The 12,517-nt window shown below is 42.5% G+C and overlaps 1 protein-coding gene across 1 annotated transcript in view; it reads right to left on the reverse strand.

Annotated features, from left to right (window-relative positions):
- The window catches only part of SETD1B (SET domain containing 1B, histone lysine methyltransferase), a 37,746-nt gene that overhangs the window by 13,592 nt on the left and 11,637 nt on the right, over nt 1-12,517 (reverse strand). Inside the window, exons 7-9 of the mRNA XM_066609861.1 lie at nt 2,469-3,236; nt 1,950-2,123; nt 1,055-1,142 (exon numbers count right to left, since the gene is read on the reverse strand). Coding sequence (XP_066465958.1) covers nt 1,055-1,142; nt 1,950-2,123; nt 2,469-3,236 — 1,030 coding nt within the window. The remainder of the gene's footprint in view (nt 1-1,054; nt 1,143-1,949; nt 2,124-2,468; nt 3,237-12,517) is intronic.

A 12,517-nucleotide genomic window follows, 5' to 3' on the forward strand; every position in this document is an offset into this window, starting at 1 on the left:
TTACTCTTTCAGATAGTATTAGAGGAGCCAACAACTTGCTCAAAACGCAAACATTTGAAAATAAGAGATGGAAAAACCTAGCTACTTGGCACTATGGCCTTCTAGATGGGGCAGCATCCCTTGAAGGACTAGGTTTAGAGAGGAACTCCTAAATCTGACCTTGCCAGAAACTCCTGAATGTTCAGGTGGCAGCTGTGGCAAGGGGTGTCTTCCCTCAGTTTGGCTGGTGTGCCACTGTGCCTTTTCCTGGGTCAGTCAAATCTAGCCATGGTTTGTGCATTGGTGACATCAAGGACAGATTACTGTGATGCATTTTACATGGTGCTACCCTTGAGGAACTTTAACTGGTCTGGACTATGGTAATCAGACTGCAGATTTTTCACCCTCCTCTCTAAAGAAGCAGCAAAGCATTTTATGACATTTTTAGTGAAGCCTGCAATTTCTCAATTTCTTACTAGAAAAGCTTTTAATTATAATGCTGAAAAGATTATTCTTTCCATGAAACAAAAATATTTTACTCCGTTTCAAATATTACTTAATGGAACAGTCTCACGTTTAATTGCAATACTGAATATCAAACCCTGTCTGTTACAAACATTCCCAAAGGTGACTTTAAATGCCACAAAATGTGATGTAATGGCCATAAGATTAGATGACCTGAAAACAGGATTTTAAAAAAACAACAAAAACATTCAAGGGGGATAACAATGGCTACTAGTTATGATAGCTATAGGGTTACTCTTGTTCAGAAACAGTATGCTTCTGTATATCAGCTGAAGAGTAACAGGAGAGAGATATTGCCCGTGGTCCTGCTTGTGGGCTTCCCAGAGCTATCTGGTTGGCTACTGCGGGAAGCAGGATGCTGGACAAGAGTCCTTTGTCTGGTTAGGGCCAGGCTTTTCTTAGGTTCTTAAAATATAGAAATCAGGACCAAGAACTTTGGAGCTCTCAAACTTTAAAGTACTGTTACTGAGAAAGCTAACAACTGTGAGGGGTCAAGGATTCAGCCATTTGCAATCCTTATTCTATGTGGAACAAAAGTATATTTGCCAACCTTCATCTTCATCATCTACTGAAGTGGAGGGTCGGATTCTCTTCTGGTCTCCAGCTGAGGCAGCTTCAGGTGGCTCCTTTCTCTTCACCTACAGAAAAGATAATGAGTCTATTTGGGGAGATGAATTTGTTTAGATTTACAGCCCACATGCTCCACAAACTGACAATAACCTTACAAAACAAAAATCAAGAATCTGGTACATAAGAGTACTAAAGGTAGCTTTGCTTTGAGTAAAAGTACTTGCTTTCCTTCTTGACAAATGGTGAACCAACTTTGCACCCTGTCAAGTACCCACCAGACCAACCATGGTGAACTTCAACTCTGAAGCCAGTGCAAAAATCCAAATACATGAAGGTTGTCACACGTGCAAATTACAAATAATCAGAAAAAAAGACAGAAACCTCAAAACCTCATAATCTCTTTTCTGAAATATGCTTCTTTTCTGACACATGACAAAGTCTGCAAAGTTACCAAGCTCGGAAAAGTCTGGTAAATTTTCCCTAGAGATCTCTAACTTCTTCTGTGCTTGCATTCTTGGTTCAAACAGAAGCACCCACATTATGTCTTCAAAGTCCATCAGTTCATTACCTAAACTCACTGGTGAGAGACAACTATCTGATCAGGAGTTTCGTTTTCCTACATCTGTTGTTACGCACTAACTAAAACCCATTGAACAGCCCCATTACAAAAAGCTGACACTGGGTACCAAACCTTTACAAAAAGTTATAGAGTTAAAGGGTAGGCAGTTTTCAGTGGAGAAAACGTGCATGAGCAGATACATAAGAAATGTGACTGAACTTCAAAGAAATGCTGGAAAGTACTCTAGGAAGAAGCATTCACATTTGCAATTATCAGATGCTGAAGGCTGCATCCTGGATTGTTTTCTCTCTCTTACCTTGAAAGAAGGTAACCGGATGCCTCCTCGCAAGCCAATGCCCAAGCCGATGCCCTCATAACCCAGTCCTTCTCCTTTGTTCCAGTTCTCCAGGAGACAAGATGTGATGCGATCCTTTGGTTTTGGCTTCTCCTCATCTTTATTTTCTCCAGACTTTATTGGAGTATGTGATGCCTGTGCAAGAGAAATAACATTAAAGAGGAGATCAGACACTGATGTGCACACCTAAAACTGGGAGCTGGAAAACAGACCATTATCTGCTCAGGCTAAGCTTCCATTTCTCTGAACTGATGTAGAGTTACACTGCCAGTGGAATACAGATAAATATGCAGGATAATACTTTTTCTACATATCAAAAGACACAGGAGTCTCAAAAATGTTATCTATGAAGTGAGTATGAAAGCAAATCAGCATAGGCTCAAATAGGGGAAGAGAAGAAAATCCAGGAGATGCAAACAGCACAAAAAATTTCTGTTCTTGCAAAGCCATTTGAAAGGACTGGTGTGATTAGATTCCTACCTTTGCAAGACGTTCTTTCTTGTCCCACCAATCATCGAATGCCCTGAAGGCCACCACTTCCACCATCTTCCGATTCAAATCCCTTTTCATTATTGCTTTGAGTTCCTTCACAATCACCAAGAGGACCCCATCCACAGTAGCCTTGTGTGGATCTTCCTTTTTGGGCTCATAACCTGGAGGGGGAACTGTAGGGTCAAACTTCGGTAAAGGCTGCCACTGCTGCCCACGGTTCATAGCTGCTCCCATGGAGAAGTGTCGGTAGGGAGGAAGATTCACAAACTGCATCCGGTTCGCCATGAATGGGGGGTACTGATACGTATTCTGCCCTTGCATCAGACGACTCAACATCTGGGTTTGCATTTGAAAGGACATGGACATACCACCCCATTGGTTGCCCAGAACACTGATCATATCCACTTGCATGACAGGGAACATCGCCGGATGGAATGGTGGGAGTGGAGGCAATATATGAGGGGGTGGGACCCCAGGAGGTGCAGGAAGGGGTGGAGGTGGGACAGTGACTGCTGGGTGGGTTGGTGGAGGTGGAGGAGGGAGAGGTGGAGGCATTGGGAAGACTGTCTGGGGTGGGGGTGGTGGAGGAAGGGGAGGAAAACCAGGTGGAGGCATGGGGATTGAGGGAGCCATTACAGCCGAGTTGCTGACCGAGGTATTCACCACAATATTTTTGGCACAGTCTGTGCTTGTGATTGGAGAGGAATTCATTTCATCATCGGAGATCTCCATGTCCTCCCCAGAAGACTGATGACACTGTGAGAAAAAGGGAAACATTCAGTCATTGCCATTCTTATTTTTTAAAAGCTCACACAAACACATGCCAAAACTGACTCAAAAACTGAAGCAATGTTCTTAAATCTCATGCAACCAAAAGGAGACCCTGAAAATTTGTTTTAAGGCGTTTAGTTCATGACAAGACTTGAACAAGTTATTTCCTATGAAGTGGTCAAGCTAGTAAGGCTTTTCTATCATCTTGTACCTGTACACAGTAAAAGCAAAAGAAACTGAACAACAAAGTAATTCAGGCTGGGCTTCCCACATGCCTGGTACGATCTGCTCCACTGCCCGACACTACCTCTGAATTGCACTAACTCCCTCCAAAAATACAGCTCACATCTGCAGCAGCAATCTTGGAGCAATGGGCTTTAGGTCACTTCATGGCTGGGCTGGCCATGGCTTCCCAACCCTGGATATTTACCTGCGAGCATCCATGGTTCTTAAGATAACATTAAAAGCTGTCCAGACTCTTAGCAAAGATGCACCTTGTATAATCTGGTTTTAATCAATTCACCATTTGCTACCACCAGAGGGCAGCTGCTTCCAAAGAGTGAAATTTGTAGAAAATAGTGTGCTATTTGCCAGCATGGGGCTACATTCAAAATAATTGCTTAGAATATTAGCATATTATAATACATAAACACTTTAAACTTCCAAAAATGTGTCCAGAGCAGAAAATAGCACCATGCTCTCCTGAGAGCCTAACTCTGAAGAGCAATTATGTCTAGGAATAGCCCAGTAGTTGCATGGGAGAACATTAAGGGAGTGTGAAAGAGAGCAATACAGAGTTGGCAACAGAGAAGGCCATGGACTTGTTACTCTTGGTCTCTGCTCCCTATCTGCAAAATGGTAAGAGAGGCAACCTGCCATTTTGAGGGTGAAGTATAAAAAAAGATGGTGTATCAACATGCAAATTAAAGTGCAGTTTAAGTGACCAAACACCAGTAAAAGGATAAAAGACACAGTCAGAAGAAGATGTTGGATGATACTCATGTTCATATGAAAACTTACTTCAGTTTGACAATTCCATTAGCTCATGTGCTGAGAAGCATGGTTCCTCTATTTGGTCATACAAACTTTACCTGAATGGGGCCCATCCCACCCCTTCCCACATGGAGAGACAGGGGCTCCTTCCTAACTGGAAGAGAGAACTCAGGAATACCCACTGAACAAGATGTGCCTAGTAGGAAAGAAAAAAAACAACACCTGGAGAACATGTTCCTGTACATGAAGGAGGTAAGGCACACCTTCATGACCAACCCTTACAACAGTGGCCTTCAGTATATTCAGACCCAGGAGGACCATTCTTTAATTCCAAATTCCAACATAGGATTCAGTTTTAATGCTTGATCTTGTATATTATTTCAACTAATAATATAAGCCTATCAAGAAATGTCTATCTTACTCTTCCTAAAAGATTGCCAAGGGCCCAATTCTATGCCTGGGCAAGAGGTGGCAGCCGGCACACTGTCCTGGCAATGGCAGTCACTAATGTGCTGCAAGGCACGTTGTGGCAGCTAGGAGGGGAGAGGCGCCAGCCAAGAGGCCAGCAGCAATCAACTGGGTGGCGGTAAGTAGGCTGCCAAGTGGCAGGGAGGTATTCTGGGGTGGGAGAGGGGATGAAACTAGGTGGGGGGAGGATGGCCCGGGGGCAGGAATGGTGACAGAGGCTGCTGCCAAATCCTATCCCCCACTCCCACACCTGCAAGCCCTACAGGGCTACTTGTAGTCCCATAGGGGCTGCCTGGTCCCAACACTGGGTAAAGGAATTGATGTTGGCTTGTCAGTCCCACAGGCTATTTTGGCACCCTAGCACCTGCAGCCACTATAGGATTGGGCTGTAAGGGTAAACTGGCATGATACCTGACTGTAAACAAAACCACAACCCATCAACTAAAGACCAGTACTTTTCAGGAGTTCCTAAGTAACTTTTGTTCATGTGAACAGATCGGGTCATGGACCAAATGGCAACCCAGCAACATCTTCAGTGCTCTCCTCCATTTGCTCAACTCTGGAACATGGTCTTTGCAGTCCCTTTCTCAACTTTAATGCACAAACTGCATGCACAATTTATCCCAGTCATATAAGATAAGCGTAAGGGTCAGTAAATTTTGAATTTATTCACCCCATATAAAAACAAATACACACGCATTTGTTTTTCATGATCTTACAGAAACTTTTGATTGTTAAGAATAACTGAAATGCCTCCCACTATAAGCCTGCCTACCCAGCCAGTTGTTACCTGCCCCAGAATCCAGCCCTGGACATGAACACAGGACTAGACAGTTACCTCCTACAGAATTCAACCCAAAGCAGCCAAGAAGGCCCAGGCCCCAGCACATGGATACGCACACCACCATGGGCAGCCATTAATTCCCCTTTAATTTGTTTCTCTCATCAAGCAACACTTAATAATTATTTCAGTGTATAGATTTTTATATTTTAAGATGGATTTAAACAGGAGCTGCTGACAGGCTAAAGACTGCTGGTGGAAAGACTATCAAGGAATTCTCTGAAGTTTGTGGAGAGGAAAATTTTACAATAGATTCTTGAGACTCTTGACAGCTTCACAGCTGGCAATTGACCTGCATTCAAGAATGAACAAGTTCTGCAACCCATGTTTTCATCCTAGGCAATAGATTAGAAATATAATGGTGGAGAGATGGAGAGGAAATAGGAGTGAGGAAAATATACCCCAAATCAAAATAAAGCCAGCTGGAAGGAGGAGGCTTTCAATTAAGCTTTGGTCAAATAAATTTCAAAAGGATGAATTGCTTGCTCAAGATTTAAGCGAAATCATGGAGGGTGGCAAAGAACAAAAGTAGATAGCAGCATGTACCCAGGGCAAAAAACAAAACAGAGTAGCCTGGGGGGGGGGAGTAGAAGACAAAGTATGTCTTGATGTAAGAAGTTTGTTTCAGTGGCCTAATGCTGTGGATTTTCAAACACTAGGATGGTTCCTGCAAAAGAAAAAATCTAGAATTCTGAGACTGAAATGAGGAGGCAGAAACATGCTGGGTTGATTTACACAGACATATGCATCACTTGCTCTCTCATCATTTGATTATTTAATATTTATTCTCACTTAAGCACCAAAGAATGCAAGTTCAATGCAAAGCAAAATTGAGAGATGTGGCCTGCAGGCTTGCAATCTAAAAAACACACAGAAAGTTTAATGAAAGCGAAAGAAAAACTAGAAGGGAGTATAAGCTCAACATTCAATGACTCTCAGAATTTCTCCATGGAAAAGTAGAGCGTGTGAAACAATTCATTCATACACATAGGACTCCACCAGATGTTGCAAGTCCATGAACAGACATCTGTGAATCAGCCCCTTTTCATGCTCCATCCTTCCTTTTTTATGGAGGTTGCAGACCCACTCATTTTATATATGATAAAAATGAACAGGTTAGTAAAATCTTATAATCTGTAAAAACAAAACATCTCCTCCCTAGTTTGTTGTTTCTCCAAAAGGCATTCTTTGTCTAGGGTTGCTCTCAGCTGTGCTCTGATCCACTGCCCTCTTGAGCAAGAGTGTTTTGTTTGACATCTGTCACCTGGTACACACCTACAGTACAGTGCAAATGGTATGCCAACCGCTGCCATCCTATCCAGATGCTTGCAAAAAAATATAAAGAGGACACCTTACTGGAAGGAGGAAAACTGAACAACATCAGGTCTAATTTATGCTGCTTTATTAAACCCTCAAGAGGAGAAATTTAAGCTGATCCTTCAAGACGCACAGGGGTGGAGTAAGCTATTCCCCTGAAAACTGCAGCTCACTCCCAGGACTACCTGACTTGTAAAGAAATGCCACCATGGTGTATGTTTATGTCAAACAATGTGAAAGGCTCAGGTGCTGGTTCCTAATTAGCTATCACCTCACACCTAGAGAAATCAGTAAAAAGGGCAAGTGAGAAAATGGGAAGAAGGGGGAGTTAGCTAATCTCAAGGGGGGACTTGATAGGAAGAGTTAAACTGCTTTCCTCTCTCAAAAGAGGAAATTTCCAGGGAATGCAAAATGGCCTCGCTCATAAACAACTACTTTCTTTTGCATCTAAAAACATCAGCAAGAGAAACTCAGTATGAATGTCCACATAGTCCGCAGCCTTATACCCTGTTGTCCTAGAAATGATGTACTAGTAATCCTGGGGATATCCAGGCCCTTGTCAATAGGTACTCAAGAAAAATCATGTAATATTGGCAACAGGTCATGATCCTTTCCCTAATATAAGCAAACCCATCCACAGACACCCCTGCAGAGCTACCCAGATACCCAAGATGCTACATAAAAGTACAGAGACTGTACTGCTTAAAGTATCATATATTCACAGAGCAGCTTATGAAGGGGATGCAAGTGTACAGGGATAGCATTGCTGACCACACCATGCTACAGCATGCCTCTGAGCATCCTTCAGTAACTGATAGAGATATACTGCCTCTGTAGATTTTGACCATTTCTTATTCCTGTGAAAATCTTTCTAGAGGTTACAATCGTATCTTTTTTTTTTAATTAAGGCAAAAGTCTACAAAGATACACCCGCCTTTCAAAAACAAATGAAAATGCAAGTTCCACATGAAACAGTACAATTTTAAAACTCTCATTTCCAGAATAGTCTCCATTAGACAACACTTCATTAAATACTGAAAAATGATAGCAAGCCAAACGCTGCTGAGGACTTCCACATTTGCAGGATGATTTGTGACTTGGATAGCACTGGCTGTATCATAATATTGAGACTCTTGTTACTAACATCCTTCAGATGTTTCATTTGCCTGCAGTTAAAATGCTTAACTACAATGTCCTCTCACAGGAGTTATTTGGGCAGAATGAGCTACAAGAGCGGGACAAGAACTGCCCTGCCCTGCAAGCCAAAACATTAACAGAGGATGGGGCTAGGCTAATTTATAGTCTGTGGCACCCAGTGTTTACCATGGTTGGAACTAGAGGATTGGAACAGAGGCATCACCACATCTCTTTAACACTTGGTGAGCAGGAGCAGGGAGCCATGGCTAATGGGTTTGTTCAGAAACGGATCTGTTTGCTAAAGAAAGAAAAACATTTCTTGGTTGTTGCTGCATTTTAAACATGTGTGCTCAGGTGAAAAGAACACTCTGCTTGAACTTAATAGCAATTTCCTATTCCTAGGACAGCCATACATCCAAACCAGGCTTACGCTTGGAATCCCTTCTGGGTGACAATGTTCAGCCTAGGAATATGTATGTGGCATAATGAAAGTACAGAACATATACAGAGTGCATTTTTCTCATGACTAAAACTATAGGTAGTCCTCTTCATACCCAAGATTAGAAGACTGTGATTCGAGCTCAGAGGATGTATCCTCAAGCAATGTTAGCCAAGGCACTCTCTGGTTACAAGTTAAACACCTGTATCAGGCAAAATAAGAACACCTTGATTCCTAAACAAGTTCAATTGACCTCACTGCCACTTACTTCCAAAATGTGAGCTGAACAGCACATCCAAAAGTTCTGTTACTTCAATTTATAGTTTCATAATGATTAGGAAAGAAAACAGATTAACTGATCAATCAAAGCATTACTGCAAAATTGTACTTCTGATAACTGCTTCATGTTATTTATTCTTAAGGCTTCCCCCTCTGCCCCCCTCCATTTCTATTAAGGAAAGCTTCAGTGTAAGTTTCAATAGGAAAGAGGTTACCATGAGACACTTTGAAATGAGCGTCACTGCAGAAAGACCTCATGGTCAAGCAGAAAGGTTGTTTTGTGCAGTGGCGGTCCTGAGGCTTCTGCCACCCCACAGCCAGCCCTGTAAATGCCATCCACCAACTCGGAAATAACTGTGGTGGCATGATGTCACCCAATTACAGTCCTGTCTTGCGAATGCCGAAACCCACAGATAAACAAATCTGTGGGTCAGGACTCAGGTAGACCTCTGGATGCAAAGGTGCCCTCTGGACAATTCTGGAGGTGTTCTGCAGGCCAGAGAGGCTGTGCACACTCTTCGCAGGCCTGAGAAAGGTACTTCCAGTTTTTCAGACTTCTAGAGGCCTTAGAAGGCCCCCTGAGAGCTGAAGAGACAGCGTGCAGACACAACTGAGGGGTCTGGACACAAACAAGAGAGAATACAGGGGGCAGGATCTGCAAGCAGGCTTCCCAGGTAGCACAGCTGGGGAGAATGGGTAGCAGTGGCGCCCCCCAGTCATGCCACCCAGGAGCACTTGCACCCACTGAGCCCTCTCCTCAGGTGCACCAGTGGTTTTATGTATTTTCTTTTTCATCTGTTCACCAACAGCAATAAATCCTAGCCACCCCATACTCTGGGATTGGCATGTGCCAGCCTACTGGGTGCCCAAGCCCACCCAACCAGAGGAGAGGGCATATAAGAATGCCCAGATGGTCATGAACATCCAACTGGATGTAACTGTGACATCACCTGACCTAGGTTTTGAAAGGTTAAGCCCAAAGATGCTTGAGTATACTCTATCTGGCTTTTTTCAGAAGGAATCTGTTCATAGCCAATTCCACCCATCTCACTACGAATCAGAGAAGTGTAAAAGCATATGGAAAACTGAGGACCTAAGTGAGCACAGTTAGGGACCTTCGAGCTTTGTTAGAGATTTTACTTTGCTTTCAAGTGTGCCTGTAATTGCCTGCTAATACTTTTGCCAAAGACCAGAGTACTTCCAACACCCAAGTCTTCTGAACACCTGCTTGTTCTCCTTTCTTTCTTGTATCTTCCTACACCCCTTTTACTTGTAATGAACTCTTCTTTGCATTTTAACTCTTCTCCTGAACTCAGATCAACACTTTGTCTCAGTCCTCCTGGACTTTGGGCCATACACAACACCACAGGATTTTAGGAATTCTCCACATAAGTGGGAGAAAGGCTTCAAGGACTGTGCTTCTCTGCCTGGCTTTGTCCTTGTGGTGACAGCAAGGTTTACTGTTTTAGTCCTTGGCATGAGGCAGGTCTGGGAGGGCTCCAGCACCAGATCATCACAAAGGATTACTACCTCAAGCATTCCAACATAAAAATGGTTTGGAATAGGTCAAAAACATAGAGTCAGTATTGGCAATATTTCTAAGATGATACTACAATTCACTTTCTGTATAAATATGCAAACTCTGAAAGCCTCAGAGGCTCAATCTGACAAATGAGAGTGAAAGAGGTTCTGTTGCCCACAACCGCGACAGACTTTCTACACTTCAGTTTCTTTTCTTCTAGTTTGTTCATTAGCAGATGAGATCCATCTTCATACCTTTTCACTGGGGAGAGTTTCCACAGCATTTCTTACACCTGCACACAGATCTCTGCATCAGCTATCAGCCACCACTGTACGACTAAACCAACAGCAGACTGCTCCTGGGTCGCTTAATCACAAGCCTCTAGTATAATCTGTCATCTCACTGGGATTCTGTATCAACGTGTCATCAGGTCATGTTCCCTACCTAAAGATGTTCTACCAAACCAGAAAGGAATCAAGTTGGGATTCCATCTGATCCCAAAGGAAGAGATTTTTCAAATATCAAAAGTTGCATTTCCGGTGCATCAAAAGTTTCCGGTGGACTTTTACTGATCTGTCTGGTGATATGTAATTTTATGAATTAGGGAAGGGCATAAGAAATCTGAGAAAAAGGAGAGAAGGCTCTCGGCTATGCATATCTTATAAAGTCTTTCACAATAGATGGCTATCTCTAACCTATCCAGGGACAGATCCATTGGCTGAAGTCAAACATGAGGGAAAGACAAAAATGAATGACTCCAAGTTGTAACAGAGTAGCCAACAAGACCTGAAAACAAATGTCTCTTCACACTTGGACTCAATGAATGACCAGGGGCAAGTCACTATAGAAAACAGAGTAGTACACCTCACACAGGATTGATCTGTAATAGCATTCTGATCAGCCTGCAACCCAGTTCTCCAGTTAGTAAGGCTGCTCTATATTTACACTTACTAGTTGAATATTCTGGTTGACTTTCTGCCATTTTACCCTATTTCACACCACTAAAAATTTCCATGTATCATACCTGTGCTTGTATCCTGGCTTATGGGTTGCCTCCATTGCTCTGACAGCTCTTGAGAGCTGATGACAACAGACTCTGGAGCCTCATCTAGGCTTATTTGCCTAGAATAATGTTGAACAGAGTTGCGGTATCATCCCAGATAGCTATTCAAAAAGGTTAACCCATTTTAGTCCAGTTTAAGTTTTTTGTGACAGCTTTCGCACTGCACAATATTTGTTTTAACATGTGCTGATTGATTTGAATGATCTTGTCTCACAAAAACAGACTAGAATAAATGGCTTTATGGTTCTATGATCACCCCAGCTATCCTATTCAAAAGTACTTAAGGCATGTTATGTTTTAAGTACTAGCCAGAGGGAACATAGATCTGAGAAAGCATATCTGATACTTCCCTCATTGATACCATCATGTTTAAATCAGCTAGTATGCATCATGAATACAGAAATGAACACATGCATAAAGTTAGGCCAAGTGATCCACCTGAATGTTTCTCCTTTGGCTCCCTTCACTAAAGGAAGGGGCATCATGTTTAACAGCTAATTGGTAGACAGATAAACCAATGCAAGAACCCCCAATCTTGTTTTTACTGGGGAAAAAACACAATGAGGAAATTAAATTTGCATCGGAAGGACACTTGAGGGAGCAGATAGTAAGATTTAATTGATAAAGAATGCCAACCCATACAGAAACAGGATCTATTCTTTAAGAATTTAAACAACCAATTCCAGGGCAGAACTACAGCAGCTGTTAAAACAGCATGTAACAAAACAACACTAAACAACAGGAGGGAGAAAGAGTATCAAATGCAGTTGGAACTGAAAAGGGATAACAGGGAGGCAGAACGGAAAGGGCTAGATTCAGTATTGCTACATCTATTTCTTCCAGTGATGATGTAGATCTTAAAACGTTTAGAGTTGAAACACACGCAGTAAATTCACTGATCATAGTAATTCTATTTATCATGGCGAACTTTTTGCCACATATATCCGTAAAGTCCAGTAACAGAAATATTGTGAAAAAATATTTGCCTTGACATTCATTTAGAAATACTTCAGAAGTAGCCATCTGAGTTGCACTGTGTTGCCTTAAGTGGATTAAAATAAACAGCCAGCAACAATGAGGAAGCTATCCAGCAGTCATCATCAGTGGGAATGTTCTGACCCTCTGCAGCCAAGTCAAAAGCTGAAATTCCTCCAAAACATGGCTTGGGAAAGGAGGCGAGCAGCTGCCACTAGGGCCATGACTGTCA

This window comes from Tiliqua scincoides, chromosome 14 (assembly GCF_035046505.1).
Source record: "Tiliqua scincoides isolate rTilSci1 chromosome 14, rTilSci1.hap2, whole genome shotgun sequence".
NCBI lineage: Eukaryota > Metazoa > Chordata > Lepidosauria > Squamata > Scincidae > Tiliqua > Tiliqua scincoides.